General features: G+C 40.7%; 1 protein-coding gene across 4 annotated transcripts in view; it reads left to right on the top strand.

Annotated features, from left to right (window-relative positions):
• The window catches only part of LOC121522643 (abl interactor 2-like), a 46,616-nt gene that overhangs the window by 2,030 nt on the left and 17,079 nt on the right, over positions 1-27,507 (top strand). For all 4 annotated transcript variants that reach the window (XM_041807199.1, XM_041807196.1, XM_041807197.1 and 1 more), the window contains exon 2: positions 17,515-17,682. In XM_041807199.1, coding sequence (XP_041663133.1) covers positions 17,515-17,682 — 168 coding nt within the window. The remainder of the gene's footprint in view (positions 1-17,514; positions 17,683-27,507) is intronic.

The raw sequence follows: 27,507 nt of genomic DNA, 5'->3' as shown, positions 1-27,507 counted from the left end.
GGCCTTAAGGAATGACCTCACCTTTAAAGGCAAGTATGGAATGATTTATAGGCCTTAAGGAATGACCTCACCTTTAAAGGCAAGTATGGAATGTTTTAAACACTTAAATGATTTTTTCATCTTTAAAGGCAAGGATAAAATGTTTGCTTTAGAGGATGACATTTATAGAAAAGGTTGGAATGTGTTTAAGCTTTAATGGACGACATCTTTGACGGCAAGGATGGAATGTTTTATAAGCTTTAAAGGATGACATCATCTTTAAGCAAGGGTGGAATTATTGTTACGACTTTTTCCCTCAAATTTTTTCCAAAGAGACTAACATAGTAACCTGACACGCCAGATGGATGTGTTTCACACATCCATGTGGGAAAGCTTCAATAGGAAACGTTTGGGAAAAGGCCGAGGCTTTGAAAAAAACTCAGAGTGTGATTGGATAAATGCTCTGTCTGTCACATCTGTCACGGGCCAATCAGAGCAACAAAACACGTGACTGAAGACATGTAAGTACTCGACTTCTGTCGTTTTTGAAACGAAGAAAACTCATGGCTGTTCTGTGTTCTTCTTTTAACAAAGAGCTGTCAAGTTCTGATAAAACTGGTGCTTTAGCAGCATCCACGCTAAGCTCTTCCACCATAATCGTACCGGCCTCTTGTTGCTGCTTGCTTACGTCACGACTCCGCCGTGTCTGAAAGTACTGACCCTTGTTACTATTTGGGCCTGTCACTTTCTAGCCGGGTACAAACAGTTCAGACGCGAGCTTTGCAAGTTGGATTCGCCAGTGAGAAACAAAGAAACAGGGGTATCCATCTGCTTTGCAAGGTTAATAACATAGTTGGCATCTTATGGAAAAGTAGGTGAAACTGGTGAGGAGTGAGGGTTTCCCTTGCTCCTCAACAGTTCCACTTACTTTTCAAGAGTAGCTGTTAAAGAACAGCCAACATAAGGGAAAGATCGCTGGGATGTCTGTGTTTTTATGATGAACTATGATGAACCAGTTATGCATTTAGTGGCATGGCTGATTTGACTACCATGTTGTCATGTCACTCAGACCGTTTCCAGTATTTTCTTCTGTATTTAAAGGGTTCAAGTTTCGTTGTATTCTGTCACAAACCACCCCTCTGTGTTACTCTTACTTACTCGCCCACATAGCCGGTGGCCAATAAACCCTGGCATCCAGACATGCTGTAAATATCTTTTATTTTCATTCTACATATTTAGAAAGCTTCGTAAAATCTGTACACTGGGTTGACAAGCTTCTGTGCTTGGTTTGTGGATAAGTGAGTGTGTCTGTGTGTGAATATTTGTGTAAATGTGTGTGTGTGGGCAGGCACGGCTGTCATGGACAACTGTTCCTCTTCAGTTTGCTCCAGCACACCTGTTCATCACCACCATGTTTTATATTCATCACATTCTACAGCTCTCTGTGTTTCAGCATCCCTCAAACACAGTTGTCTTCCTCCAAAGAATAAGCAGTCACACTGACTAAACTGAATTATTTACCTTTTTTAGGAACATGCAGACATATCAAGTGGATGCACTTGCAGACTTTGCATCATAAAAGGTCTAAATGTTGACCTTGGGCCCCCAGTTTTCTTATGTTCCTTATTTGCTCCCTTCTGTCTTTCCTACTTCCTGCTTCGATGATTCTGTTTTACCCTTTTCTGTCAGAGTGAAAAGTGTCCCTCTCCCCCAGCTCCTCACCATGTCTGTTTGAGTTAAAAGCCCTTTTCTGCTTCATTAGCCTGCTCATGCTACAGCTCCACACATGGTCAAACAGGCTAACTCAGACCTCTGTGAGTGGCCTACATTCAACCCCTGACAGCAGATGATATGAGCAGTTACATAATCCAATAGAGCCCTTTCATAGGCTAAATATTTGGGTTCAGGACAGACCCGTGCAAGCTCTCCTCAGCCCTGTCCAAATTCACCCCTTAATGATAATGTCTAGATTAAAGCTGTGAAATACGATTTCATGGTTAAACTCATGTAAGCATTCACTGTTACCACTGAGCAAAAGTCAGAATTGATGCAACTAAACATGAAATACACAAATATTGTCAAAAGTATTCACTCATCTGCCTTGACTCGCATATGAACTTAAGTGACATCCCATTCTTAATCCATAGGGTTTAATATGATGTGGGTCCACCCTTTGCAGCTATAACAGCTTCAACTCTTCTGGGAAGGCTTTCCACAAGGTTTAGGAGTGTGTTTATGGGAATTTTTGACCATTCTTCCAGAAGCACATTTGTGAGGTCACACACTGATGTTGGACCAGAAGGCCTGGCTCTCAGTCTCCGCTCTAATTCATCCCAAAGGTGTTCTATCAGGTTGAGGTCAGGACTCTGTGCAGGCCAGTCAAGTTGATCCACACCAGACTCTCTCATCCATGTCTTTATGGACCTTGCTTTGTGCACTGGTGCACAGTCATGTTGGAACAGGAAGGGGCCATCCCCAAACTGTTCCCACAAAGTTGGGAGCATGGAATTGTCCAAAATCTCTTGGTATGCTGAAGCATTCAGAGTTCCTTTGACTGGAACTAAGGGGCCAAGCCCAGCTCCTGAAAAACAAGCCCACACCATAAAACCTCCTCCACCAAACTTGGCACAGTTGAGAGGCTGAGTTGCTGTCATTCCCAATCGCTTCCACTTTGTTATAATACCACTGACAGTTGACTGTGGAATATTTAGGAGCCTGGAAATTTCACCACTGGACTTGTTGCACAGGTGGCATCCTATCACAGTACTACACTGGAATTCACTGAGCTCCTGAGAGCGACTCATTCTTTCACAAATGTTTGTGGAAACAGTCTGCATGCCTAGGTGCTTGATTTTATACACCTGTGGCCATGGAAGTGATTGGAACACCTGTTTCAATTATTTGGATGGGTGAGTGAATACTTTTGGCAATATAGTGTATATTTAGCAATGCTTTCAGTGGCATTTAATGTGAGCTGTGAGATGGATGCTTATGATTAAATGATTAGATTAAATCGCAGTATGGCCATCTGCAGTTTTAAAATCACAAAAGGTGCAATATTTCTTAACCTAAAATGTGTCAAAATACCAGTTTGATTTCTTTATATATTAGTGTTTGCATCTGCTTTTCTTATGAAAATGGATCATACCCTCCAACACAAAAATTCAAATTGAATTTGCAAAATGGGTTTAGATAATCACAATATGATATCTTTAAAATCATTCAGCCCAAGTTAAATCATTCTAATATTGAGTTGGTTATAATATAGAATTATTTATCGCTTGTGTTGGTTAAAAAATCCACAAGATGAGGAATTTAAAAAAACAAATTGCATATTAAATCACAAATTTGGGGAACAAAATCTCATTTAGCTTATGTTCCCCAATCATGCTGCTCTCATTTAAACCAGGCATGATTCGGTACTGAAATCCCTGCATGGGCTCAGAAACACTTCCAGAAATCATTGTCTGTCAACACAGTTGGCCGTGCCATCCACTAATGACAGGCTGGATCATGGAGAGAAGAAGCCATTTGTGAACAGGTTCCAGAAACACTGCTGTCTTCTCTGGACCAAAGCTCATTTAAAATGAAAAACTGTTCTGTGGTCTGAGGAATCAAATTTTAAAATTCTTTTAAACCTCGTTTCCACTAGGTGGTCCCGTGTGATTGAGTGTGCTTGGCTGATGTGAGCCTTCAGGCTCTGCTTTGTGTTCTTTAAATCAGGTCCAGATAAATGTCAGGAAACTTGATTTGTGGCCATATATCAATATCCATGGCGAGGAGACAGTGTGGATCTCTGTAGAGAATATTCCTGATTTAAGCAGATAGGCCATTTTCTCCTGTTTTTGCCTGCTCCTCACAGAGCAGACTTTCATGTTTTGTAGCACGGAGTCATGTCGTGCGCTAATGTGACCTCAGTGCGAACCCCTGTTGTTGTGTGTATAGCTCCACCTTTTTGGGGACGGGTAGGTAAGATTGGTACCAATACAAAACAGTGCCAAAAAGTGGGGCGGTATGAGTCGGCTTTTTGGGACCCTTTTCAAATTTTGCTATATGGAAATGCAATAAAATGCTTGCCGTGCCCTACAGAACTGAACCGGACTGCTCGGTAGAAATTACCTATTAGAAACCACAGATGCTGTGTCCTGTGGACTAAAGAAGAGAGGGAGCATCCAGCTTGTTATCCTGGCTCAGTTCTAAAGCCTGCCTCTTTGATGGTGTGGGGTTCCAGAAAGATTTTGAGTGCTTATTAAAAGGAATGGTGGGGAAATATTGCCAGTTTGAGATAGATTACTCTAAAAGACTCCTTCACAGACTGAATGCTGAAATCAAACCTTTTTGTTTTTGTTGCTTTTCAGTTTAATTGCATATGTTGACGGTTACATTAACTGTGGTAAAAGTTTTAAATTGATAAACCTTGGACTCATTTTTTACACCACAAAAATGTTGCATTTCAGCAGGCTTGTAGCCCTTTTGGGGTGCAGCTGTGTATCCTTACTGTGAGATTTTGGAGAGGTCAGTATTCAGCCAAGTGTAAAAAAAAATCTCCGAACATCCCCTAAATATAATTGAGTTTACCTCGCTAACAACAGTGGCATCCCTACCTAACAATTCTGACAGGAAAATAAAATGAACTGTTCCTGCAGGAGCCCAGGTTTCTAATATAACACCACCCACATCTCTGCTGTGGGCTGGAGCTGGGAAAGTGACAGAAAATAGATCTGCTCTTTACACAGTCAGAGGCTGCAGGTGAGGGGTTTTCATTACTAAAATAAACTTGGAATATAAACCCAGAGTCTACATGAATATTTAAGAGGAATAGCTGTCTGAATCTGTGAAATCCTCCATCACTAGGAAGGAAACATGATGGGCGGCACACAGCAGGAAAAGAATGCTTTCACTAATCAGTATCTGCCTTTTTAGGGTGGTTTCACATTAGGAACCCAGGTCCAAATCTGAGTACACATGACCCCAAAGTGGATCTGTTTGAGCCGCTTCATCCTCTGTGCTGCAGGGTAGATGTGGAAGTAGGAAGAGTGTTGATGTTGGCGTCTCAGAAATAATAAAAACCTCCATAGTAGCAGGATGGACTCCACTGTCTGCACAGAACATGGATAAATACTGACATACTTCTGCTGACTGAGTTGTTGCCATGGTCCTCTTTCGTCTAATTGTTGGATTTGCTAACAAACTTTGTGCTAATGCCTCTGACTGTATCAGGCTGTGTACAGACACCACTGTGCTAAGACACAGAATGGAGCGACTGATGTGAAAGCAGACCAACGGCGAAGATGGGAGTGGGAGCGAGCGCACTTAGGCATGGTACGAAACAGTCGAGCCTTAGAAGAGGCCCATGAAGAGGCCTTAACTGAGCATGTGCAGACCCGGGCCTCACCCTCACACAGGCCTGTGCTGCCTTGTTCCTCTGGTCAGCTGGTGCTGGTTATTCGTCGGCAGAAGAAGTGGTAACGTAACTCGACCTCCTGCTGCTCATTGAAAACACATGCTGCTGCTGCTGCTGCTGCTGCTGCTGCTAGAGGAGGCTGGACGTGGATGTCAGGCAGTGGATGTGAGTGTTTTGTGTTTGAAACCATGGCGATTGGTTTTCCAGTTGATAGAGAATCAGCCTCCACCTTCAGGGTAGATGCCAGGAACAGCTCCTGTGGGGCGAAACAAGCTTAGTGTTAGAGATGGTCATTATCAGATCCAAGGATTCAGACCTGAGTACTGAGGAAGGTTTTATATTTTTATTACTGAAACAGAACTGATGTGAACTCTTGTCTCTAATGTATTTATGAGTCAGGAGTTGTTCAGCTCTCGAAGTACTGTTGTTTGGGGAAGACTAGAGATGCACGATATTGGACTTTTGCTGATACCCGTGTGCAGATATATCCAGATTAATTAGCTGACACCTGTACATTCACACCTTTATCATTGTAAGAACACCAAGTGTCTTCAGTTCAGGGAGAGGCTGAGTCGATCAGACTGAGAGCAGAGCAGGGAAGTAGACAGTCTGGTAGCTGTTTTATGTTTAGGGCTTCATACAGATTTTCAGGACTCACCCGTGCACCGAAGCGGGTTTGCTCTGACCGAAGGCGAGTGACCTCACCAACTAGAAGCTTGTCTAGAGCGCTGCGCTGCGGCGTGCAGCCCTGAACAGCGGGCAGAGATCACAGGAGAACTGTGAGTTCATGCTGGAATAGTATGTCAACAGCGGACTATTTTACCTTTTGGGTTAATTTATCAATCTTTCCGGTATAAATCCATGATATTATTGGTTCCACCATTAGGTGAGTACATTAGGAAGTTAAAAGGTTAATGTTTGCCTAAAGGATCTGTGGTTTTATGTAAAATTCTTTGGCTAAATGTCCTTAAAAGTTAACTTTTCCTCGTCAATGCCGGCATTGTTTTTTGACCTACTGACCTCTCGGTGACCCTTTGCTCTGACTGCAGACGTAATGTTGATATAGTGATGATTTAGGATTGAGAGTCCGTGCATTGTGTTGTATTTTGAAAGAACCGGATATTCTACGCTTGTGACTTCCTGTTTGGAGCTTTCTGATCAACAGAAATTGATGCAGTTTGGCAGTGGCCGATGCTGAAAATAGACCTGCAGTGTATCTCGAACGAAGTGGAGCAAAGCTCCAGGGATGCGCCGCTGCCGGACCGGAGCGTGGGCTGTGGAACTGCTCTAATAGACTAGAGAGGGAGAGATGTGCTCAGCAGTACGGTTTGCCAGATATGATTGCATGCTACTCGCAGGCGGAGTCTTCTTTCCTCAAGTTGTCAGTTGAAGGTACCACAATCTGGTTTAATGTGATGCACTATACTGATTGTACTTTCAGTGCTTTCAGTTCATGTTCCCTTTGCAAGAATTGATGTATTTTCTTTACACCAGTTAAATCTTATGACGTTATGTCACAGTGCCTGTGAGACTCAATAGCAGTATCGATAAGCTAAAGCGTTATTGATTTTAGGGTATTTGAAAGACACAGAACAGCTTCGGTACCCATCCCTAGACTTGAACTTTGATTATCCTCCCATATCAGTATCAGAAGGCAGAGAAATAATCACATCCTCCTGTGTCAGGTGTGACAGTTTACTCATTTTAATCCCTGCATCACTTTAGTGATCAGAATTAGCTTTGTGTCTGTGGAGACCTATGGTTCTACAGCCACACCCAGATTTCATGCAGGCTATCATAGGGGCTAGGAGTAAGTTTGATGATAAACCTAATCATTGCAGTTCTACTCTTATAGAATGAAACATCCAAGGCTTGATTTACACCCCCATTTATTGGGGAAGTGTGGATCGTCACAAGGGCTGGGTATTGCCACGGATTGCCTGATTCAATTCACGATTCATGTAGAGATATTTTAGTAACAAAGCCTTCATTGCTTCAACATTTAAAGGGGACATATTTTACCTTTTTAAGACAAGTTTATATTGGTCTCAGAGGTCCCCAAAACATGCCTGTGAAGTTTGTTGCTGAAAGAACACCCCAGTATAGGATTTTTGTATGTCTAAAACCCCTCTGTTTCTGCCCTGGCCAGAATGAGCTGTTTCTGTGTCTGTGGCTTTAAATGTTACTGAGCTGTCTGACTCCGCCCCTGACCACACCCCTCTCAGGAAATGGATGTGGCACTCCTGATGTTACAATGTTACAGACACTTTAATCCAAAGTGAAGGACCTGACTGGGATTCCAACCCTCAATCTCCCAGACTAAAGTCAGCAGGGTAATCCACTGAGCTATCCAGCTTTAGCTAACTCCCCACATGAGGTCATGGGGGGAAAAATCTGAGAATGGCTTGTTTCAGCAAACATTTTCTGAAAGGTGGAGAAAGAGAGGGAATGTATTTTTCTGGTACTTGAGGGGACTGTGGACAGGCCAGGGACACATGTTTTTGTTAGAAAAAGTGATTTTTGCATAATTTGTCCCCTTTAAGATTCTCAGAGAACTTTAGTTGGAAATATATATGGGTATGGCCTCCTTTGTCCAGTTTGGTTTAAATCCAAAATGCAGTCTGATATCCTCCTTTAAGTGTGGAGGTTCCTTCAGTGGAGCAGAGAATCCATCATATTTGTTTTAACAGAGATAAAGGCTTGGTTATGCTTTCCGCACGCACAAAAACTGATGCGGAATCATGATGCGAAAACATCTGGTGCCTTTAGACCTAGCGGCAGCTTCCTCTTTGCCGCAAACTGATATTCTCTTAAAAGCTAGGCGGCTGTGTCTCCAGGAATCATGTCTGTAGCGTGTTTAATGCCATTTTTAAGGCCTGCTGCGTCCGCATCTGTAAAAATTTTGGGGATGTTCACAGCCAGACAAAAAATTAGCCGCACAAGACCCCCGCGAAGGGGCGCAGACATTTGCTACCTTGCAGATGCATCAAGCTTAAAACAGGCTTTACTCACCGACTCCCAAGTCAGAGTTAAAACCCTTTTTTTAGATGAATACAAATTAATAAAAAGTACAGTTGATAAATCATGTTTGCTTAGTTTGAGTATGATGTATAGTTACGCTGAAGCTTATAATGTGGTAGTAATAGTCACATTTTCAGTTATAGTGCATGCAGTATGGAGCTCTAATGTTTATCTGTCCCACCATCATACACTTCTGTCTGTCTGTGACCTGTGTGCTATAGACACACTCTTTAGACAGAAACCACAGCACTGATAAAAAAAGAAATATGCATCTAGTTATCTATTATATGATGTATTTGTAAATGTTATATAATGCCAACTTTACAGAAAAATCTACATGAGATGTGAGTTTATAACTCATCTCTTTCTGAATAACTAGAGTTTCTTCTCTGTCATATCTGTGCGGAATTTGTTCGTCTGTGAAACGGAGGAATAGGGCCTAGTAAAATAAAGCACACAGTAAAGAGCGTTGGGCTTTCACTAAACAGTCGTGGGTCGCACCACTTGAACGTAGCACCCCAGACGATCATGTGAGAGTCTGCCCAGTCTGTAGCAGCAGCAGCTTAAGCCTCTCCACAGAGTCACCTGCAGAGTTCAGCTGCCTGTGCTGCACCGGCAGAAGTTTACATCTGAGGAAGAGATATCCAGCTGGTATTGATAATGTGCAAAGGTATCCAAAATCAGACGATCTGGCGTAAGATTCAAACCTTGACTCAGAGTCTAAAGGCTTTTAAAGGTGAGTGTAGGTCAAGTTTCAAGCCGCATGAGTGATGTACTGTATGTCTGAGACTGATAGCGGGAAGAGCTGCCTGGAGGAGAAGGCATTTATTAAAAGATCAATATTTGAATGATATGGATCAATATTGCTATTTAAAATAAAGAATTAGTCTGAATCAGAGGATCAATTTTCTTGTAACTCAGTCCGACTCTTCACAACCAACTTTTTGCCCAGATAATGTTCAGACTATTGTTTTAATGCTCCTGGTCCAATTGGAGCAGCTATCAAGCAATGGATGAATAAGGCCAAATGACCTTTGACCTCCAGGTTGAAATCAGTTCTTCCTTGCTCGGTGGTACAGACCAGCTCCTGGGCCCCTATTTACATTAGGCACGATTGATGGTAATTTTTAATTTCATCTAAAAAATCATTAAGAATAATTTATGAATTGATAATTTGAAGTAAAGTTAAGAAATATATGTTTGTCTAGTGAACCAATGAAAGAGTAGTGTTGTCACTGTAGAGTCTGTCAGAGGAGAAAAATTCGAGCTTTTGTTATGAATATTGTATCAGCCCAACATTTAGGCAGTCAGAGCTCAGAAATAAATAACATCAGCAGGAGCAGCGTGTGCGTTCATTAAAAAAAGAGGTCAGAGGAATCAGAGCGTGCATATGATGAAGATCGGATCTGATTCATCTCCATGAAACTCAGAGCTAGAAATGAGAAAATAACTGCACCGTGTTTGTGTGAGTGTCCTCGGGCCAGAAGAGGCAGCCCTCCAACTAGGTCAGAGCTAACAGGACATCAGATGTCTGATGGGGAAGAGAAACACAAAATAAGAGAAAGGAGGAAGAGAGTGAGGGAGGGGGAAATTAAAGAGTGACGAGGAGGAATAATACAGATAGAGGAGATGATAAAAGAGCAATGAAAACGGTTCAGACTGAACCAGTGTTAATTTTGGCAGCTGTTTTAAATTTTAGTTTTAGTCTTTAAATAAAATGCATTGTAGTTTTAGTCGCATTTTAGTAATTTCTACCCTTTTTGGTTTTAGTCTAGTTTTAGTCCATAAACAGTCCTCACATTTTAGTCTTTACTTTTAGTCCAAGGCATTCATTTTCTTGCCTAAATTTGGTATGAAGTCATGGTAGTGTGTTCTCTGCACCCTGCCAAACCTGGGATCCCTGCTTTCTACAGCTGAGAGGCAGAATAGATGCAGGTGCATTGCATTTTGACTGATTTACCCACAGTGGAGAAATACACTATATTGCCAAAAGTATTCACTCTCCCATTCAAACATTTGAAATCAGGTGTTCCAGTCACTTCCATGGCCACAGGTGTATAAAATCAAGCACCTAGGCATGCAGACTGTTTCTACAAACATTTGCGAAAGAATGGCTCGCTCTCAGGAGCTCAGTGAATTCCAGCATGGTACTGTGATAGGATGCCACCTGTGCAACAAGTCCAGTGGTGAAATTTCCTGGCTCCTAAATATGCCACAGTCAACTGTCAGTGGTATTATAACAAAGTGGAAGTGATTGGGAATGACAGCAACTCAGCCACCAAGTGGTAGGCCACGTAAAATGACAGAGCGGGGTCAGCAGATGCTGAGGTGCATAGTGCACAGAGGTCGGCAACTTTCTGCAGAGTCAAAGGCTACAGACCTCCAAACTTCATGTGGCCTTCAGATTAGCTCAACAACAGTGGTAGAGAGCTTCATGGAATGGGTTTCCATGGCCGAGCAGCTGCATCCAAGGCATACATCACCAAGAGCAATGCAAAGCGTCAGATGCAGTGGTGTAAAGCACGCCACCACTGGACTCTAGAGCAGTGGAGACGCGTTCTTTGTAGTGACGAATCACACTTCTCCATCTGGCAATCAGATGGACGAGTCTGGGTTTGGTGGTTGCCAGGAGAACGGTACTTGTCTGACTGCATTGTGCCAAGTGTAAAATTTTGTGGAGGGGGGATTATGGTGTGAGCTTGTTTTTCAGGAGCTGGGCTTGGCCCCTTAGTTCCAGTGAAAGGAACTCTGAATGCTTCAGCATACTAAGAGATTTTGGACAATTCCATGCTCCCAACTTTGTGGGAACAGTTTGGGGATGGCCCCTTCTTGTTCCAACATGACTGTGCACCAGTGCACAAAGCAAGGTCCATAAAGACATGGATGAGAGAGTTTGGTGTGGATCAACTTGACTGGCCTGCACAGAGTCCTGACCTCAACCTGATAGAACACCTTTGGGATGAATTAGAGCAGAGACTGAGAGCCAGGCCTTCTGGTCCAACATCAGTGTGTGACCTCACAAATGTGCTTCTGGAAGAATGGTTAAAAATTCCCATAAACACACTCCTAAACCTTGTGGAAAGCCTTCCCAGAAGAGTTGAAGCTGTAATAGCTGCAAAGGCTGGACCGACATATTAAACCCTATGGATTAAGAATGGGATGTCACTTAAGTTCATATGCGAGTCAAGGCAGGTGAGTGAATACTTTTGGCAATATAGTGTAGCACAGATTTTGAATGTCTGACGAAAACTAGCCTACATTACATACTAGTTTTAGTCATTTTGACATAAACTAAACTTAGTTTTTGTCAGTTTTAGTCATCACAGATCTATTTTTGTTCGTCTTACTCTAGTTTTTGTCATGGAATAAAAGGTTGTCGATGAATGGTTTTAGTCATAGTTTTAGTTGACAAAATTCACACTGGACTGAACCTGAAGTGGTTTAAGGAAGGAACAGGGAACGGTTCAGGTGATAGCTGTGGTAAAGTACCATATTATATATCGCATAATATAGGGATCAGATATGAGAATTTCTATTAATATTCACAGCAAATACACCTGAAGAATGTACAGATAAGTTTAAGCAGAATTTACACTGACATCAGCTTTTCTTTCTATAGTTCTGTTTTAGGCCTTAACCTTAGCTAGTTTTTTTTTTTACCACTTATGGAGAATTTGTTTTATTTAAATGCTGTGATGATTGTCTCAGATTGGGCTGGGTATTTTCCACAGCCTCATGATATGATACGTATCATGATACATGCTGATGTGGGGTAAAAACTACGACATTATAGGGTTACTTCTTGATTATTATGCACAGTTGACAAAGGAATTTCAAGATCTCTGGAGATGGTCTTGTAACCTTGAGATTGTTCATATTTTTCCACAATTTTGCTCCTTAAGTCCTCAGACAATTCTGGGCTCTTCTTTCTCTTCTCCATGCTTGGTGTGACACACACAGGCACACAACACAAAGGCTGAGTCAACTTTTAGACACTCTAACTGGCTTCAGGTGTGATTTCTAGATTTCCAGCACCTGTTACTGCCCCAGGTGAGTTAAAAGAGCATCACACGCTTGAAATAAAATGATTTACCCACAGTTTTAAAAGGGTGCCAATAATTTTTTTCTGGCCCATTTTTGAATTTTTTGTAAAATTATGTCAATTTTGGCTTTTTTTTCTCCTGCTTTTTTGTGTTGTTCCAATGCACATAAAGGAAATAAGCATGTGTATACCAAAAACATTTGTAATTGCAACAATTTCTGGGAGAAATTATGTATTTTCTGAAAAAAATTCCAGGGGTGCCAATACTTTGGTCACGACTGTAGATGTAGTCATTAAAAAGACGGCACTTTGCAACTGAAATAAAGCTGTTTACTCCAGACGGACTCCTGTCAGAAGACTGCTCTTTCTGACACTCAGTGGCTGGAACTGCTCTGACTCGCTGTGATGTCACATAGATACCCTCTAATGACATCGGTTCTCAACTGGAACCAGTTCTTGATTCTCATCCCAGTGTATCGCCAGCAGTTTGTTTTGATCTGGAGCATGTGCTGCATCATGTAGTTAATGTCTGCTGCCATCTGTTGGCTGTTTTGTTAACTGCACTGTTGGGGATGTGTAATTTAGACTAATCCCAGTTTGCAGCCGTAAGGATTCTCTAACATCTGTTTGGATGCTTGTTTTGGTAAGGGTCGTATGGCTATATATAAAAGGCCATATCAGTTATTTGAGTACAGGACAAGTGACAACTACACGCTTACAGGGAGGTTTCAGTGAAGATTTGTATATTTCATGTTTTTTCAAGAGTTCTACTCTAATGAATATTTAATGTAAATCAGAGGGGTAGTTTCAGCTGCAACTGTGGATGGAGGGCTGTGGGTCACTGAGACTGTGTGTTGAGTTGTAGTATATTAGTGTGTGTGTGTAGTTCTTTGTCTGTCTGTGTTACACACACACACACAGCGGTGTCAGTGTGTTTCTCATCAACCTCAGGCATGAATGAGTTAGCACTGACCTACATCAGGATTCAGCACACACACAAGTGTGTGTGGTGTTCACGTACAGTAAACATTTACACACATAAATCAGTGTGATCACACACGTGGATAAACACTTACTGATGCACACTGACACATGCTGTCATGGTAACGCACATGCACCCCCTCTCTCTAACACAGACCCACGTGGCGTGAATTAGTAAATGCTGAGTGTGGCTCTTTTTGTGTGTTTCTGCTGCTGAGGTCAGACACGGGTCGACGTGTCAACTTTATTCTAGGCTGGGAAATGAACAGAGTTCTTAAGATATATTCTAAACAAGAAAATGGATGCAGTAATAATGTTTGTATTGATATAGCCAAACTGTATGTTCCATTAAAAGTCCCTGTTGGTAGATACTTCATTGTTGTAGGAGGATGGGACATGGCTCTCTTTGTTCGAGAGATGAAACCGTTACTGCTAACCGTAATGATAACTGTACTTAAATTCTCCCACAGTTATCGTAAAGCTGGGTAATACAGCCGAAAATTTTTATCGCGATATATTTCTGATATATCGCGATGCATGATATATATGTTGTGATATTTTGAAATGTCCTCTAAGCAGATTTATTATGTTTAATTCAGTCCTAAATCACACCAGTGTTGTGGTTAAAATAGACCTTTTTATTGGATTGTTAAAAAATGGTATGCAGAAAGGGTAAAAATCAATGTGAAGTCAAATTTAGCACACTGTTTTATTTTGAAAAATGCTTCATCCAAACTTTTACTAATAAATTTTTAAAAATGCATAAATCGTCGAATACTCAAATTGGGGTCTGGGGATCCCTTGGGGTCCGCGAGCCATAGCTTGGGGGTCCACAAATTATTTTAGATAATATTAAAGTAATGCCATGTCATTAAAAATCAAATAAATACATACAGGGACCAAAGCGCCATAAAACAACTACACTAAACCAAAGACTACCACAACAGTCAGATTTGGGCCAATAAAAACTCATATATGATTGTGATATCACTTAAATCTATCACACATCACGCATCAGTCACGATGCAGGACACATTTGTTGTGCAGGTCCAGCTAGCAACAATGGATAAATATTTAAGCATGTCCACTTCATCAAGTGATGCTAGGGCCAAACCAGCTAAACTGAGAAAATGTGATGACAGCTATCTGGAGTTTGGTTTTATTGAGAACAGCGACAGAAGACCAAAATATGTTGTGTGTCTTCATGTGAAGCCATGAAGCCCGTCAAGCTAAAGCCTCATCTGATAACAAAGCATGCAGAGTTTAGGGACAAAACTGAAGATTTTTTCTGATGATAGGGTGAAGAATACATCTGGCAGAAATCACGAATGGTGAACCTGACCTCAACCTCAGAAAAGCACCGAGGGCTTCTTATTTGGCTGCTAAAAGAACTGATAAAAGTAGAAGCCACACTCAATTAGATAAGTGCTTGTATTTAGGTTCAAGAGTTTAAGATACAGTATCTAGGAGTACAAATGGCATTTAACATATGTTTAATCAGTATGAGGGTTATGTGGGGGTACTTGGAACATTTTCTGCCTTGTAAGGTTTTAGCTGCTCCTCACTGGCTCAAAAAGTTCATGAAAGTTCATGAGCTCTAGTTAGAAATATCGATCCAGTGTTAAAATCTGCATTCAAACAGCCAGAATAGAAGTTCATTATATGATGATGCATTCAAGGACAGTAAGAACAAAATGACTACACCAGTGTGGCCTAAACAAATGTCATGATGTGTTCAGATGTAACAAAGAGAAAACAAAGGTTCTTTTTTTGACAAGAATCTTGAATAAATCCATCTGTGTTACATCGATATGAAATATCGATCAGAAGTGAAACATGTTGGAAGATTTTTGGGATGAAATGATTCCATGCAACTTGGGATTGATGGACTCTTCTTATGACCTCTGTTTTAATCATTACTAACTGGTGGACTGACATGGACACATTCCTTTATTTTTCCTTTTTGGTAGGGGGCAGGTTGTTTGTTTTTGGTCTGTTGTTGTTTTGGTATACTGTATTGGATTTGCTTTTTTTTTTTTTTGGTCTGTTTTTTTCTGTTTGTGTATTTAAATTACAAACTGTTAAGAAATAAAATATATTAAAAAAAAATATTCCTCGAGGCAAATTATCTGCCTCGAGGCTTTGCTTAAATCAGTCATGTATCCATATACGCCCACGCTGTAAGCTTTGACATTGCACTGTGTAATGTGTTTTGCCTGGGTGGCTATTTGTGTGGCACAATGCACTTGTTTTCGCTGTTACTGTAACGTAACATGCATGATGTGAGCCCTGAAAATCACGAGAGAAGCTGATGCAGTGATGTTGACAGGCACGCGTCCTGCGTTTTTACGCATCGACTGCCTGTGGCTTCATGGCAGATATGGCACTATGCCTGCACCTGTAAACCTACGCAGATCTCCGAGTTTACGCGCTGCCTGCATCACTCGCTGGTGTGAGACAGCGCTCAGTTTGTGTCTGCAGACTTCAGGAAGTTTTTGTAAACTTTTCTGGTTGACCCGACGGCTTCACAGAATACAGCCAGGCTTCATGATACAAGTCCTGTTTTGGTTCTATCTAGGGGTAAGCGGTATATGTGGTAGACGGTATAAATGATATAAATTTGGCCTACAGAAGAGAGTTGGACTCTACCAACCAATCGTGATAACGCTTGTTCATGATGTCATTGCATCTGCCTCAGTGTGAGTTAGAAGGCAAACATGTGTTTTTTCCTCTCAAAGTCTGATGGCTGTACCCCAGCTAAGTCAGTGTGCTGTCTCTGTCATCCTGTCTGGGGCTAAGTGCTGCTTTAGCTGGTTGCAGAGGCCAGCGCCGCAGCTCTTCCTCTTACAACGGCTTAAACAACTGTTTAAAAGTCTATTTTAACTTTTGACTTTCTTTTCTAAGTCAGTGAGTCAAAGATCCAGGCTGCAATGTTAAATGAGGTCAGAAGCTTCTGTAAACTAGCTGTATTCTCCGAACAGCAGCCAAAGCTAAGCTAACTCAATGCTAAACACAATACTTCCATCAAGCTCTTCAAAATAAAAGTCCGCAGCTGTTATTTTTTGGAATGCTTTTATTGTGAACGCCTTCACAAGGAAACGTGCTCGAGTCATTTGCAGCCTAACACACCTCATCAGGATAGAGATGATATGCGAAACTTGGAGTGCAGTTAGACAGAAGTAAACCTAGAGAGACTTAGAAAAAAATAAAACATGTTTTCTGTGTTCCTATACTTAGAGATAAATTGAGTATGCCATCAAAGGCTTGTTTTAAGGGAAGAAGGGGGTTAATAACACTAATGTCATTATTTCACTTCTTTTCTTTGTACTTCATTGCACTTTGTAAAATATGTTTTCTTTAGAGAGCCTGTAAATACCAATTGTTAATGTAGAAGTAGTTCTTTTCTCATTTGTCTAGCACTACTTTTCTTGAAAAAAGCAAAAGTGACTGATTTAAAAAATGTTATTTTTCTTATTAGAGTACTTGATTAATCGCCAGAAGAATCAATGCAGTACTTGATTACAAAAAGAATTGATTAGTGCAGCCCTAAAAGGTTTTAGCTTTAAATTAAGATTATATGAAAATGAAATGAGATTAACAAAATAATCAACTTCTGAAAAACTCGGAAAATATTTGTCTTAAAGGGTGTTTGAATAATGTAGAGACAAAAAGTTAGCTTTGAATTAAGTGGATTGAATAATATTTTCAAACAATAAACACAAACAATTTAAATAATCAATAAAAAAAAGAAGGCCTTTTCAAAAAGAGCTTTGGATTGAAAATGTATCTTCTTTTTCTATGGAAACTTTTCTCTCTGTCCCATCAAACGTAAAAATCAAGTATTATGTTGTTTAAAGAAAGTGGTATGAAAAAGTATCGAAGAATCAACAATTTTGACAACCATATCAACAAAGTGCCTTTGTGAATGCACATTTGAGAAGGTTGTCAAAGATAGAAAGTCTGGTTTTGTGAAATCCCTAACTGCCAAAGAAATTAGCAGTGCATTGTGCTCCCTGTGTCTGTTACCATCCTTATTTCTAAGAGTAAAATGGCAGCTCCTTGTAATGTGTCTCTTGTCTTTTTGCAGTCTGCAGACAAACAGCAAGCGTTGGAGGAGACCAAGAGCTACACCACCCAGTCTCTGGCCAGTGTGGCCTACCTCATCAACACGCTGGCCAACAACGTGCTGCAGATGCTCGACATCCAGGCCTCGCAGCTCCGCCGCATGGAGAGCTCTGTCAACCACATCTCACAGGTCTGATGGGAAAACCACACTGCCTCATTCAGTGGGCTTATTTTGTCCCAATTTCTTAATCATAGGCATGTCTTCTCTCTCATGACAAAATGAAAAGCAGGATTTTCCTCTACTAATCATACATTTCTAAAAACCCTGCTTCTAAACATAAAACTCATTCATCAGCAAACATGAAGAGTCACACAGGCATACAGCAGAGCTCTGTTCACAGGGAGAGGCTGAAATCATGCTTGAGAGCACGCACCATCCACTCATGTATGCATACAGGCTCATTTATGTGCAGCGTGATTCTCAGCGCTGGTTTACACCCAGAGCAGTGCTCCAGAATTCATCTCCACAGGACTTGGCGCTTAAAATATCCCCAAGCATGAAACAATGATAAACTGCAAAGGTAAATTAACCAAGAAGTGTGTTGAGTGCAGAAACATGTTTTTGTCTCCAACACTCTATAGATAAGCTAAGCTTTGACTTTACACCAGATGTCATATTGTGATTAAAAATGTTAATGTCGGCTGGAGTGGGCCTCTTTCAAGGAGGGGAGACCTGGTAGTTATCCTTTATTTAGAAATTAAATTTCAAATTTTGTTCCATCTGACCACAGAACAGTTTTCCATGTTTCCTCAGTCTATGTTAAATGAGCTTTGGTCCAGAGAAGACAGCTGTCTTTCTGGATCCTGTTCACATATGGCTTCTTCTCTCCATGATCCAGTTTTAACTGTCATTTGTGGATGGCACGGCCAACTGTGTTGACAGACAATGATTTCTGGAAGTGCTCCTGAGTCCATGCAGTGATTTCAGTTCAAATTCATACCTTTTAAATGCAGTGGCCCCCAAGGGCCCCTTCAGCCTCATCCCTTTCTCACAAAGATTTCTCCAGATTCTCTGAATCTTTTTGATGATATAATAATAATAATAATAATAATAATAATAATAATAACTTCATTTGTATAGCAGGAAGGACAAAACCCCCATAACAGAAGAACCTATGAAACATAACTCCAACATCATAAAATACAAAGCGGAGAAGAGGAGACACTAAAGCTTTAAGGTAAAATTGTGGAAGAAGAAGATAATTTAAAAGAGAACACTGACAGGAAGAGGGTAGACACAGTAAAAGACAGAAGATGACATCACATAAAAGCAAGTCTATAAAAATGAGTTTTAAGAAATGATTTCAAAGATATCACTGATTCTGCATGCCTAATCTCCTCGGGCAGGTCGTTCCAAAGCTGAGGTGCCCTGCCAGAGAAGGCCCTGTCACCTTTAGTCTTAAAGGTACAGTGTGTAAAAATGGGACTATCAACATCTAACAGTCAATTCTGTAGTGTGATGCTCATTTTCCTGGTGATAACTGTGGGAACCTGTGAAGTTTAAAAATCAATACATGCTTAACTGTTATTTGGTTCCTTCTATGGTGCCATAGAAACAGGCAAAATGCAAAAATCCAAGATGGCAGCGTCCTTGGAGGGGACCCTCCCTATGTATGAATAAAAGGCTTATTCTGAGTTAATTTAAAACATAAATTTAAAAAATGTGTTATCAGATGTCAACACTAATTTAGATCAGTCTACTTATAAATGTTATGTTTCATTTTAACCAAGCTTGTTTTGCTAAATGCTAATAGGCTAAATATTACACACTGCACCTTTAAGTCTCGACTTTGGAATGACCAGGAAACCCCCGCCCAAGGATCTAAGGCTGCGGCCCAGCTCATAAGGGGTTAAGAGTTCTGTTCAGTAGCTCAGAGCCAGGCCCTCCAGTGCTTTAAAATTGATAAGTAATATCTTAAAATCAATTCTAAAACTTACGGGGAGCCAGTAAGGATGCTAAAATAGGGATAATGTGATGTCATCTGTTAAAACCAGTTAGAAGCCTAGCTGCTGCGTTCTGGGCCAGCTGTAAACGAGAGAGGGATTTTTGACTGACACCGGAGAGAAGAGAGTTACGATAATCAAGTCTTGAAAAGATGAATGCATGGATGACTTTCTCAAGGTCAGACTGGGTGAGTATTTTTTTGATTTTGGTGATGGTTCAGATGTGGAAAAAACATGACTGGAATACTTTATTGATGTGAGATGTGAAGGTGAGGTCTGAATCAAATCCTACTCTTAGATTTCTGGCAGAAGGTTTGATATTTTCTGAGAGGGGACAAAGGCTGGACTGAATGATGTTTTGAATGTTAAAAATAATTATTTCTGATTTTGATTTATTGAGTTGTAGAAAGTTCTGAGCCATCCAGCAGTTGATATCATTTAGACAGTCTATGACAGCAGCTAGGCTTCTAGGGTGTCAGGTCTCAGGGGCATGTTTGTTAACCTTTGAAGTATGACTGCATAAAACAAAAATGACTGCAGCCTCTAGTGTGATTAATTTCAGCACTGTTATCCATAATGTCCTAACCATCAAAGGAACCTACCGTGAGCTATATGAGTCTGAAACAATGGTTTCTGATCCTCTCCCCTTGTTAGATTTTAGTGTTTCCTTACAGCCTCAGCCATCAGTAAACCTCCACTCTGTTTGTGTGTGGGTGCTGAGTATTGTGTAACTGATCTCTGCTGGGCGCCCTCACACCTACATGTGGATTTCTTAATCTCACCAGCTGATAAAATCATGAAGACGAGTATTTCTAAGTCCTCCAAATGAAACAGAACAGGAAGACTTTTTCTGTTGGATTGAGCAGCAGAGTGACTCATAGCGAAGCTTTCTTTTCCCCTAAAGGGACTCTGGTTTTAGAGAGATGTAGGATTTATGTATAGGCCTTCAGTGAGAGGAGCAGTTGGGCACAAACATCGACTGTTTGGTCAGTGATGTAACTATGCTGAGTAGCTGTGCTGGCAAAGGACAATGCATTAATTAACTGAACAGGTTTAGATTGGATTGTTGTCCGTACGTTATAAAACATTGGATGACTTATCCCACTCCGTTATCTCAGATTCTCAGTTATCTTTTGCTGCCTTGTTGAATTTCCTAGAAAGAGATTAAGTCACTTCCTGTTGATTTGATGAATTGAACTTCAAATAATAACAATTAATCCAGCGATCATGGTCGCCCTGAAACATTCCGTTTGGATAAACTAGCATAAATTTAAAGTTACATGTGGTGAGCTACAGGCATACACATGATAAGTCCCACAGTCAAGTCAGGCTCGTCCTTCTGCCTGATTCCATGAAGCCACAGGTACATTGTCTATAAAAGTGTTCACTTCTTTGGATGTTTTACACTTTTTTTGATTTTATAAATCAGTTATGGTCAATACAGTTTGGCTTTTTGACACAACAAATACAAAAAAAACTCTTCAATGGCAATGTGAAGACAGATTTCTACAAAGTAATGTCAATTAAATAAAAATCTGTTATGTAAAATAGGAGGCTGCATAAATATTCACCCCCTTTGAAGTGACTGGCCTAATTCAACAGGGGTCCAGCCTATTTCTTCAAGTGTTTGTAGTATAAAGACATCTGTGTCTGAAAGGTCCAGTCACCAATTCTTCAGTATTGCTTGGCTACCATTACACCATGAAGACAAAAGAACACTCCAAGCATCTCAGAGAAAAGGTTACTGAAAAGTCTTAAGTCAGGGAATGGATACAGAAACATTTCCAAAGCTCTGAACATCCCCCAGAGTTAAGTTAAATCCATCATGAAGAAATGAAGGAATATGTCACGTGTAAATCAACCTAGATCAGGCCGTCCTCACAAACTGAGTTAGCGTGCAAGAAGGAGACTAGTGAGAGAAGACACCAAGACACCTATGACTACTCTGAAGGAGTTCCAAGCTTCTGCAGCTGAGATGGAAGAGACTCTGCAGACAACAACTGTTGGCTGGGTTCTTTACCAGTCAAAGCCTTATGGGAGAGTGGCAAAAAGAAAGCCACTGTTGAAGAAAACTGTGATTTAATCTGGACTAGAGTTCACCTAAAGGCATGTGGAGACTCCACAGTCAAGAGGAAGAAAGTTCTTTAGTCTGATGAGACCAAAATGGAGCTTTTTAACCATCAGACAAGACGCCAAATGCTGACATCACCACAAACACACTATCCCCACTGTGGAGCGTGGTGCTGGCAGCATCATGCTGTGGGGATGCTTCTCAGCAGTGGCCCTGGCAGATTTGGAAAGGTAGAGGGGAAGATGAATGCAGCACATGTAGAAAAATCCTGGGGGACAATTTTCTTCAGTCTGACAGAGAACTATGGCTTAGAGAAGATTTATGTTCAACTATAAACCAAAGCAAACAGGGAAAGCAACACAGAAATGGTTTAAAGACAACAAGGGGAATGTTCTGGTGTGGCCGAGTCAAAGCCCAGACCTCAATCCAGTAGAGGATTAGTGTCTGGACTTGAAAAGGACTGTTCACTCCTGATCCCTGATCAACCTGACAGAGCTTGAGCAGTTTATCAAAGAAGAATGGAGTAAAATCCAGAGCCCAGATGTTTGAGGTGACTTCACTAAATACTGACGAGAGGGGTTGAATATTTATGCAATCACTTATTTTACATTAGAAACTTTTATTTATTCGGCATTACTATGTAGAAATCTCTTTTCACTTGGACATTTAAGAAGGTTTATGTAAAAAAAAAAAAAAAAAAAGCCCAATTATATTGACCATGATTGATTTATATAACCAGTAAAAGGGTCAAACATCCAAGGGGGTAAATACTTTTTACAGGCACTGTAAATATGAAACTCAAATGTTAACGTTTGGGATTTTAAAGTTTATTTGAAGTGAAGAAATTTCCACAGCAGCTCTTTGTCTGTGGGGTTGATGGCTCCCTTCAGGGTGAGGTGGTTACCCGGTGTTCCTCTGAATGCCGACTATATGTGTTGATTTAGATATTTGAATGGCTAGCAGCTTTTTGAGACTTTCTGTTAACGTGAGCTCTCCATCATTTCCTCCTTCTTTCTGAAATCTATTTCTGCTCCTACAAATCCTCTCTCTGCTCTTTTAAAGGTCTTAAAGTCGCTCTGCTCTCGCTGAAATCTTCCAACCTTGGCGTTTCCACCCCTGCAGCTGTGTCCAGCATTTTCATATTCCTCGACATCCTCACATTTCATGCATACAGAGAGCGCCTCACAGTGCGCTCCGTGTTCAGATTCATTATTTAACAGCAGCTGAAGGAAAAGAAGAGATTTCATTCATAAAACAAAGCCACACAGAGGAGCTGCAGACTTTTAGCAGCACAAATGTAGTTTTAGAAAACACAGGGTCGTTTTCCTCCTCTAAAGAGTCAATATAATCAGAGACTGTGCTGGCAGAAATAATGAGTCTGCTCTGTGAAGTCTGATCTGTGATTACACGCCATGATAAGTGCTTTCTGTTCAATCGCATCTGCTATGTAGGCGAATGTTCAGTGCTGTGAGGATCCTTTCATAATATTCACTGAAATTATCTTTTATAATCAATTCTGTATTTCAGACCACAAAAATCAGCAAAGAAAGAACATTGCTCTTTCAGAAGAAGAATAGATCCGCAGTTTTAGGGCCTGTGTCTGTGGATGGTACTTTTTGTACTAGCAGGGCCCTCAGCCTTATTTCTAGAGCGCTTCTTACCAGAGTTTATCGTTGTAAGGATATGAAAGTTAACTTATGCTCTCCTTTGGTGTCAGTAGTGGACAAAATCAATTTTGGAAATACCCACAAATTAGAAACAGGCAAAACTCTTATTTGATAGTGTAAAATGTAGAAATCATGGCTATATTATTTTTTAAAGCAGTGGTTCTCAACCTTTTTCAACCCGCAACCCCCAAAATAAAGGTGCCAGAGACCGGGAACCCCCACTGTACCTGAAGGTGGTTGAACACAGCCATGAACATTCAAGAATAGTCATGTGCAGACAAGGCCGCCCATCGGGGGGGGAAATGGGGGAGCTTTCTGGGGCCCAGCCGAACTGGGGGTCAGCAAAATCATGGTCAGTTTTTAAGTTAATCTAGGATATCCATATTTTATATTTAACTGGAAAAAATAACCACTCATATCAATGAAACAAATCTCTTTTTTTAAATCATTTGTGTAGTATATAGCCTTCTTAAAAATATAAATCTAATTTGTTTAAAAAAATAAAAAGAATTAAAATGGGTTTAAAATTGAAAAACTGGGTTAATAATGGCAAACAGTGGTGGAAAAAGTGGTGAAATTGGATCTTAAAAGTAGCAGAAATGGGTAAGAAGTGGAAAAATTATGTAGGAATGGGAAAAAATGGCATGAAAAAAGGCAAAAATTGGTTACAGTGGCAAAATGGGCATAAGTAGTGGTAAAAGGGAATTAAAAAGTGGCTGAAGAGGCTTTAAATTGGCAAAAATAGGTGGAAATTTGGTGATATGGGAATAAAAATCGATATACACTGGCAAAATAGTACTAATTGAGAAAGAAAAAATAGGCAGATATTGGCAGAAATCGGTCTAACTGGCAAAAATGGGCATATCAGATAATCAAATTTGGATAAAAATGGGATTAATGGGCAATAAAGTGGTAAACTGGGGTTAATAGTGGCAATAATGGGTAGACAGAGGCAACATTAGGTTTATGTGGCAAGAATTGGTTTAGAAGTGGCAAAAACAGGCAGAAAAAAATGGTGGAAAGGGTTTAAGATTGCAAAAATAAGTGTTAAACGGCAAAAATGGGTTAAAATCTGTGGGAAAAAATGATGACAGCTGGTTAAAAGTTGGCAAAATTAGTGTAAAGTGGCAACAGTGGAATTTAAAAAAATATTATTAGGTTTTTTTCTTATGAATTGTGGAGACCCCCACTTAGCGTCTCATGACCCCAAAGGGAGTCCTGACCCCAAGGTTGAGAACCACTGGTTTAAAGCATGTGATACCAGCAAAGAACTGATGTACTGAAATTTTGGACAACCTCTCTGTCTTGACTCAGGAAAAGAAGCCATTTTTTTTAAGGATTGATTGAAACTGATGAAGAGGGGCATGCTCTGCACAAAGGCATCTTGGCATCTTGTATAATGTGATTTTTAACCAGGTGGCAGTAGTTCCATCCAGGCTCTTTACAGGTGATGTCACCAGAAGGTAAGAAGTGCTTTCTACACAGAGAGACTCTACCAAACGGCCATGTTCTGAGCTGTTTAAGACTCCAAGTCAGGGTTTCCTCCAGGATTTTTTGAAACTATGAGGGAGGGCCCAGTTCAGTTTAGTCCAGTTCTGTCCTGGTTTAACTCATTAAACTCTGATCTTACCCGTGTTTCCTCAGCTGATTCCTGCCCAGTCTCTCTCGTTGTGGCAAGAAATCCGTCTCTTCTGTAGATCGAGATCATTTGGCTCAAAGCTTGTTGTTTGGCTCCCAAACAGCTATCCATGTGGTAGCAGTTTGGCTTTTTAAATCTGTATTAAATAAAGACGAAGGATGGAGGAAAGGAAACTGACACTCAAACAGGCGCTAGCTACAATGACACACATTAAAAAGCCATGTATCATAACAAGCTTGTTTAAGAACAGCACACCATTACTCGGTCGCTCCCTCCACAAGGTTTATTTGGTTGATAGTACGTCACTGTTTCAAATGATTTTTTTGTTTGTTTTTAGACTCTGGTCTCCCTTGTTCTGACTAGACCACACTAGAAGGTTGGCAGGACTGAGTATTTGAGATGTTAATTGCTCCATGCCAGATGCTAAGTGCAGGGATAGTACTCAGTGTCTGTAGAAGTTTTCTGATGATAATTTTGATTTAGAGCTTTCCAGGCTCTAAAATTGACCTCTGTACAAGGGGTGCAGATCCAGAACCGGTTCCAGTTGAGAACCAGTTCCAAATGGTTCAATCCATCAACATCACTTATATTTAATCCTAATGATTCCCTTATATATGCACTGAAATCAATCTCAGACACCTGTGATAGTTATTTTGCCAGGTGAGCCCAATTAAAGGAAAACTACTTAAGAAGGACATTCCACATTATTAAGCAGGCCATAGGTTCCAGTAATATGGGAAAGAAAAAGGATCTCCGCTGCGGAAAAGCCTCAAATAGTGCAATGCCTTGGACAAGGAATGAAAACATTAGATATTTCATGAAAAATTAAGTCTGATCATCATACTGTGAAGAAATTAGTGGCTGATTCAGAGCACAGATGGGTTCATGCAGATAAAGGCATAATGAGGAAGATTTCTGCCAGAAAAATTCATCGGATTAAGAGAGCAGATGCTCAAATGCCATTATAAATCAGCAAACAGGTATTTGAAGCTGCTGATGCCTCAAGGTTTAGGATCCTCCAGAGGCTTGCAGTCATGTATAAACCTACTATTCAGCCACCCCTAACCAATGCTCACAAGCAGAAATGGTTGCAGTGGCCCCAGAAATACATGAAGACTCATTTTCAAACAGTCTTGTTGACTGATGAGTGCCATGCAACCCTGGATGGTCCAGATGGAGGAGTAGTAGATGGTTGGTGGATGGCCACCATGTCCCAACAAGGTTGAGACATCAGCAAGGAGGTGATGGAGCCATGTTTTGGGCCAGAATCATGAGGAGAGAGCTGGTAGGCCCCTTTAAAGTCCCTGAAGGTGTGAAAGTGACCTCAGCAAAGTACGTAGCATTCCTGACTGACCACTTTCTTCCATGGTACAAAAAGAAGAACAGTGCCTTCTGTAGCAAAATTATCTTCATGCATGACAATACACCATCTGATGCTGCAAAGAATACCTCTGTGTCATTGGCTGCTATGGGCATGTAACAGAGATCCTGCTAGACTCTGTTACTGGCAGAGTAAGCTGAGGAATTGACACAGCATTGTTGCTACAGTTTAGCTTACAAGTAGCTTAAATAGCATTGTGGACAGTTACATGACAATGAGTAAGTTATCAGACAGGGATTGGTTAAAGTTTAAAGCTTTATTTGGTTAATTTATTTTGATAACCATTAGGAGTGCATGTGTATGTGGGTGTGTATGTAGGTCCTGCAGCCGATTAGCTGTTCAGCTTGTTGCCGGTCGTCGCAGCACCTTAAAGAGAGAGAACGTAAATTATTTGCTCTGATTGGGCATTCTGTGGCTTAGTTAATTTATGTAGTGTAAAGAATAATTGTCAGGATTAAAATATAGGTAAATGTGGTGATGAATGCACTGATTACTTACCTGTGCCTCTCTGTCTCCACTCCCAGGCTGGTGTGCGAATAAAAGAGTGCCTGGGGAAACAGTCAATCACTTTATAGTTCCGGGAGGGTTCAATTCGGCAGATTGGTACAGGGGGTGGGAAGTAAATGTACTTATTTCTTTTCTAGCTTTTTGGGGGTTTGATTAATCAAATTAAAACTAATAATTGTTTTCAGTGTAAATATTTTTCTGAGTATTTGTATATATTTATGGATCTGGGGTTTTATTAATATTGTTTAATGTTTGATATTTAAATGGCATCCCTGCATGTGGTAGCACCCAAGGGGGAGGGGTATATAAGGGTGCTCATTCTGTCATGGAGGGTGAGTCTGTCTGGGGTTTGCTGTCAAATAAGTCCACTACTATGATGCTGCACTGAGGAAACAGAAAATAAATGCCCATTTTTTGGGGTTTGCTCCACATCCTGCCTCTGCCTCCTTCAATGGTCTGACTGCTCCTAAGGTCCATTCTACAAGATAAAAGGAGAGAAACTCATGGTGTGGCCCCCATCCTCCCCTGACCTCAACCCTTGAACCTTTGGAGCATCCTCAAGCTAAAGATCTATGAGGGTGGGAGGCAGTTCACATCAAAACAGCAGCTCTGGGAGGATATTCTGACATCCTGCAAAGAAATTCAAGCAGAAACCCTCCAAAAACTCAAGTATTAGTGTAGTTACTCTAATAAGCCGAGTCGACAATCAGTAAAATCAGTTCACAACACTACTCTGTACCCAGTTT

This window comes from Cheilinus undulatus, linkage group 15 (assembly GCF_018320785.1).
Source record: "Cheilinus undulatus linkage group 15, ASM1832078v1, whole genome shotgun sequence".
NCBI lineage: Eukaryota > Metazoa > Chordata > Actinopteri > Labriformes > Labridae > Cheilinus > Cheilinus undulatus.
The sequence above is the reverse complement of the archived record's forward strand: the minus strand, read 5'-3'. Positions and strand labels throughout refer to the sequence as shown.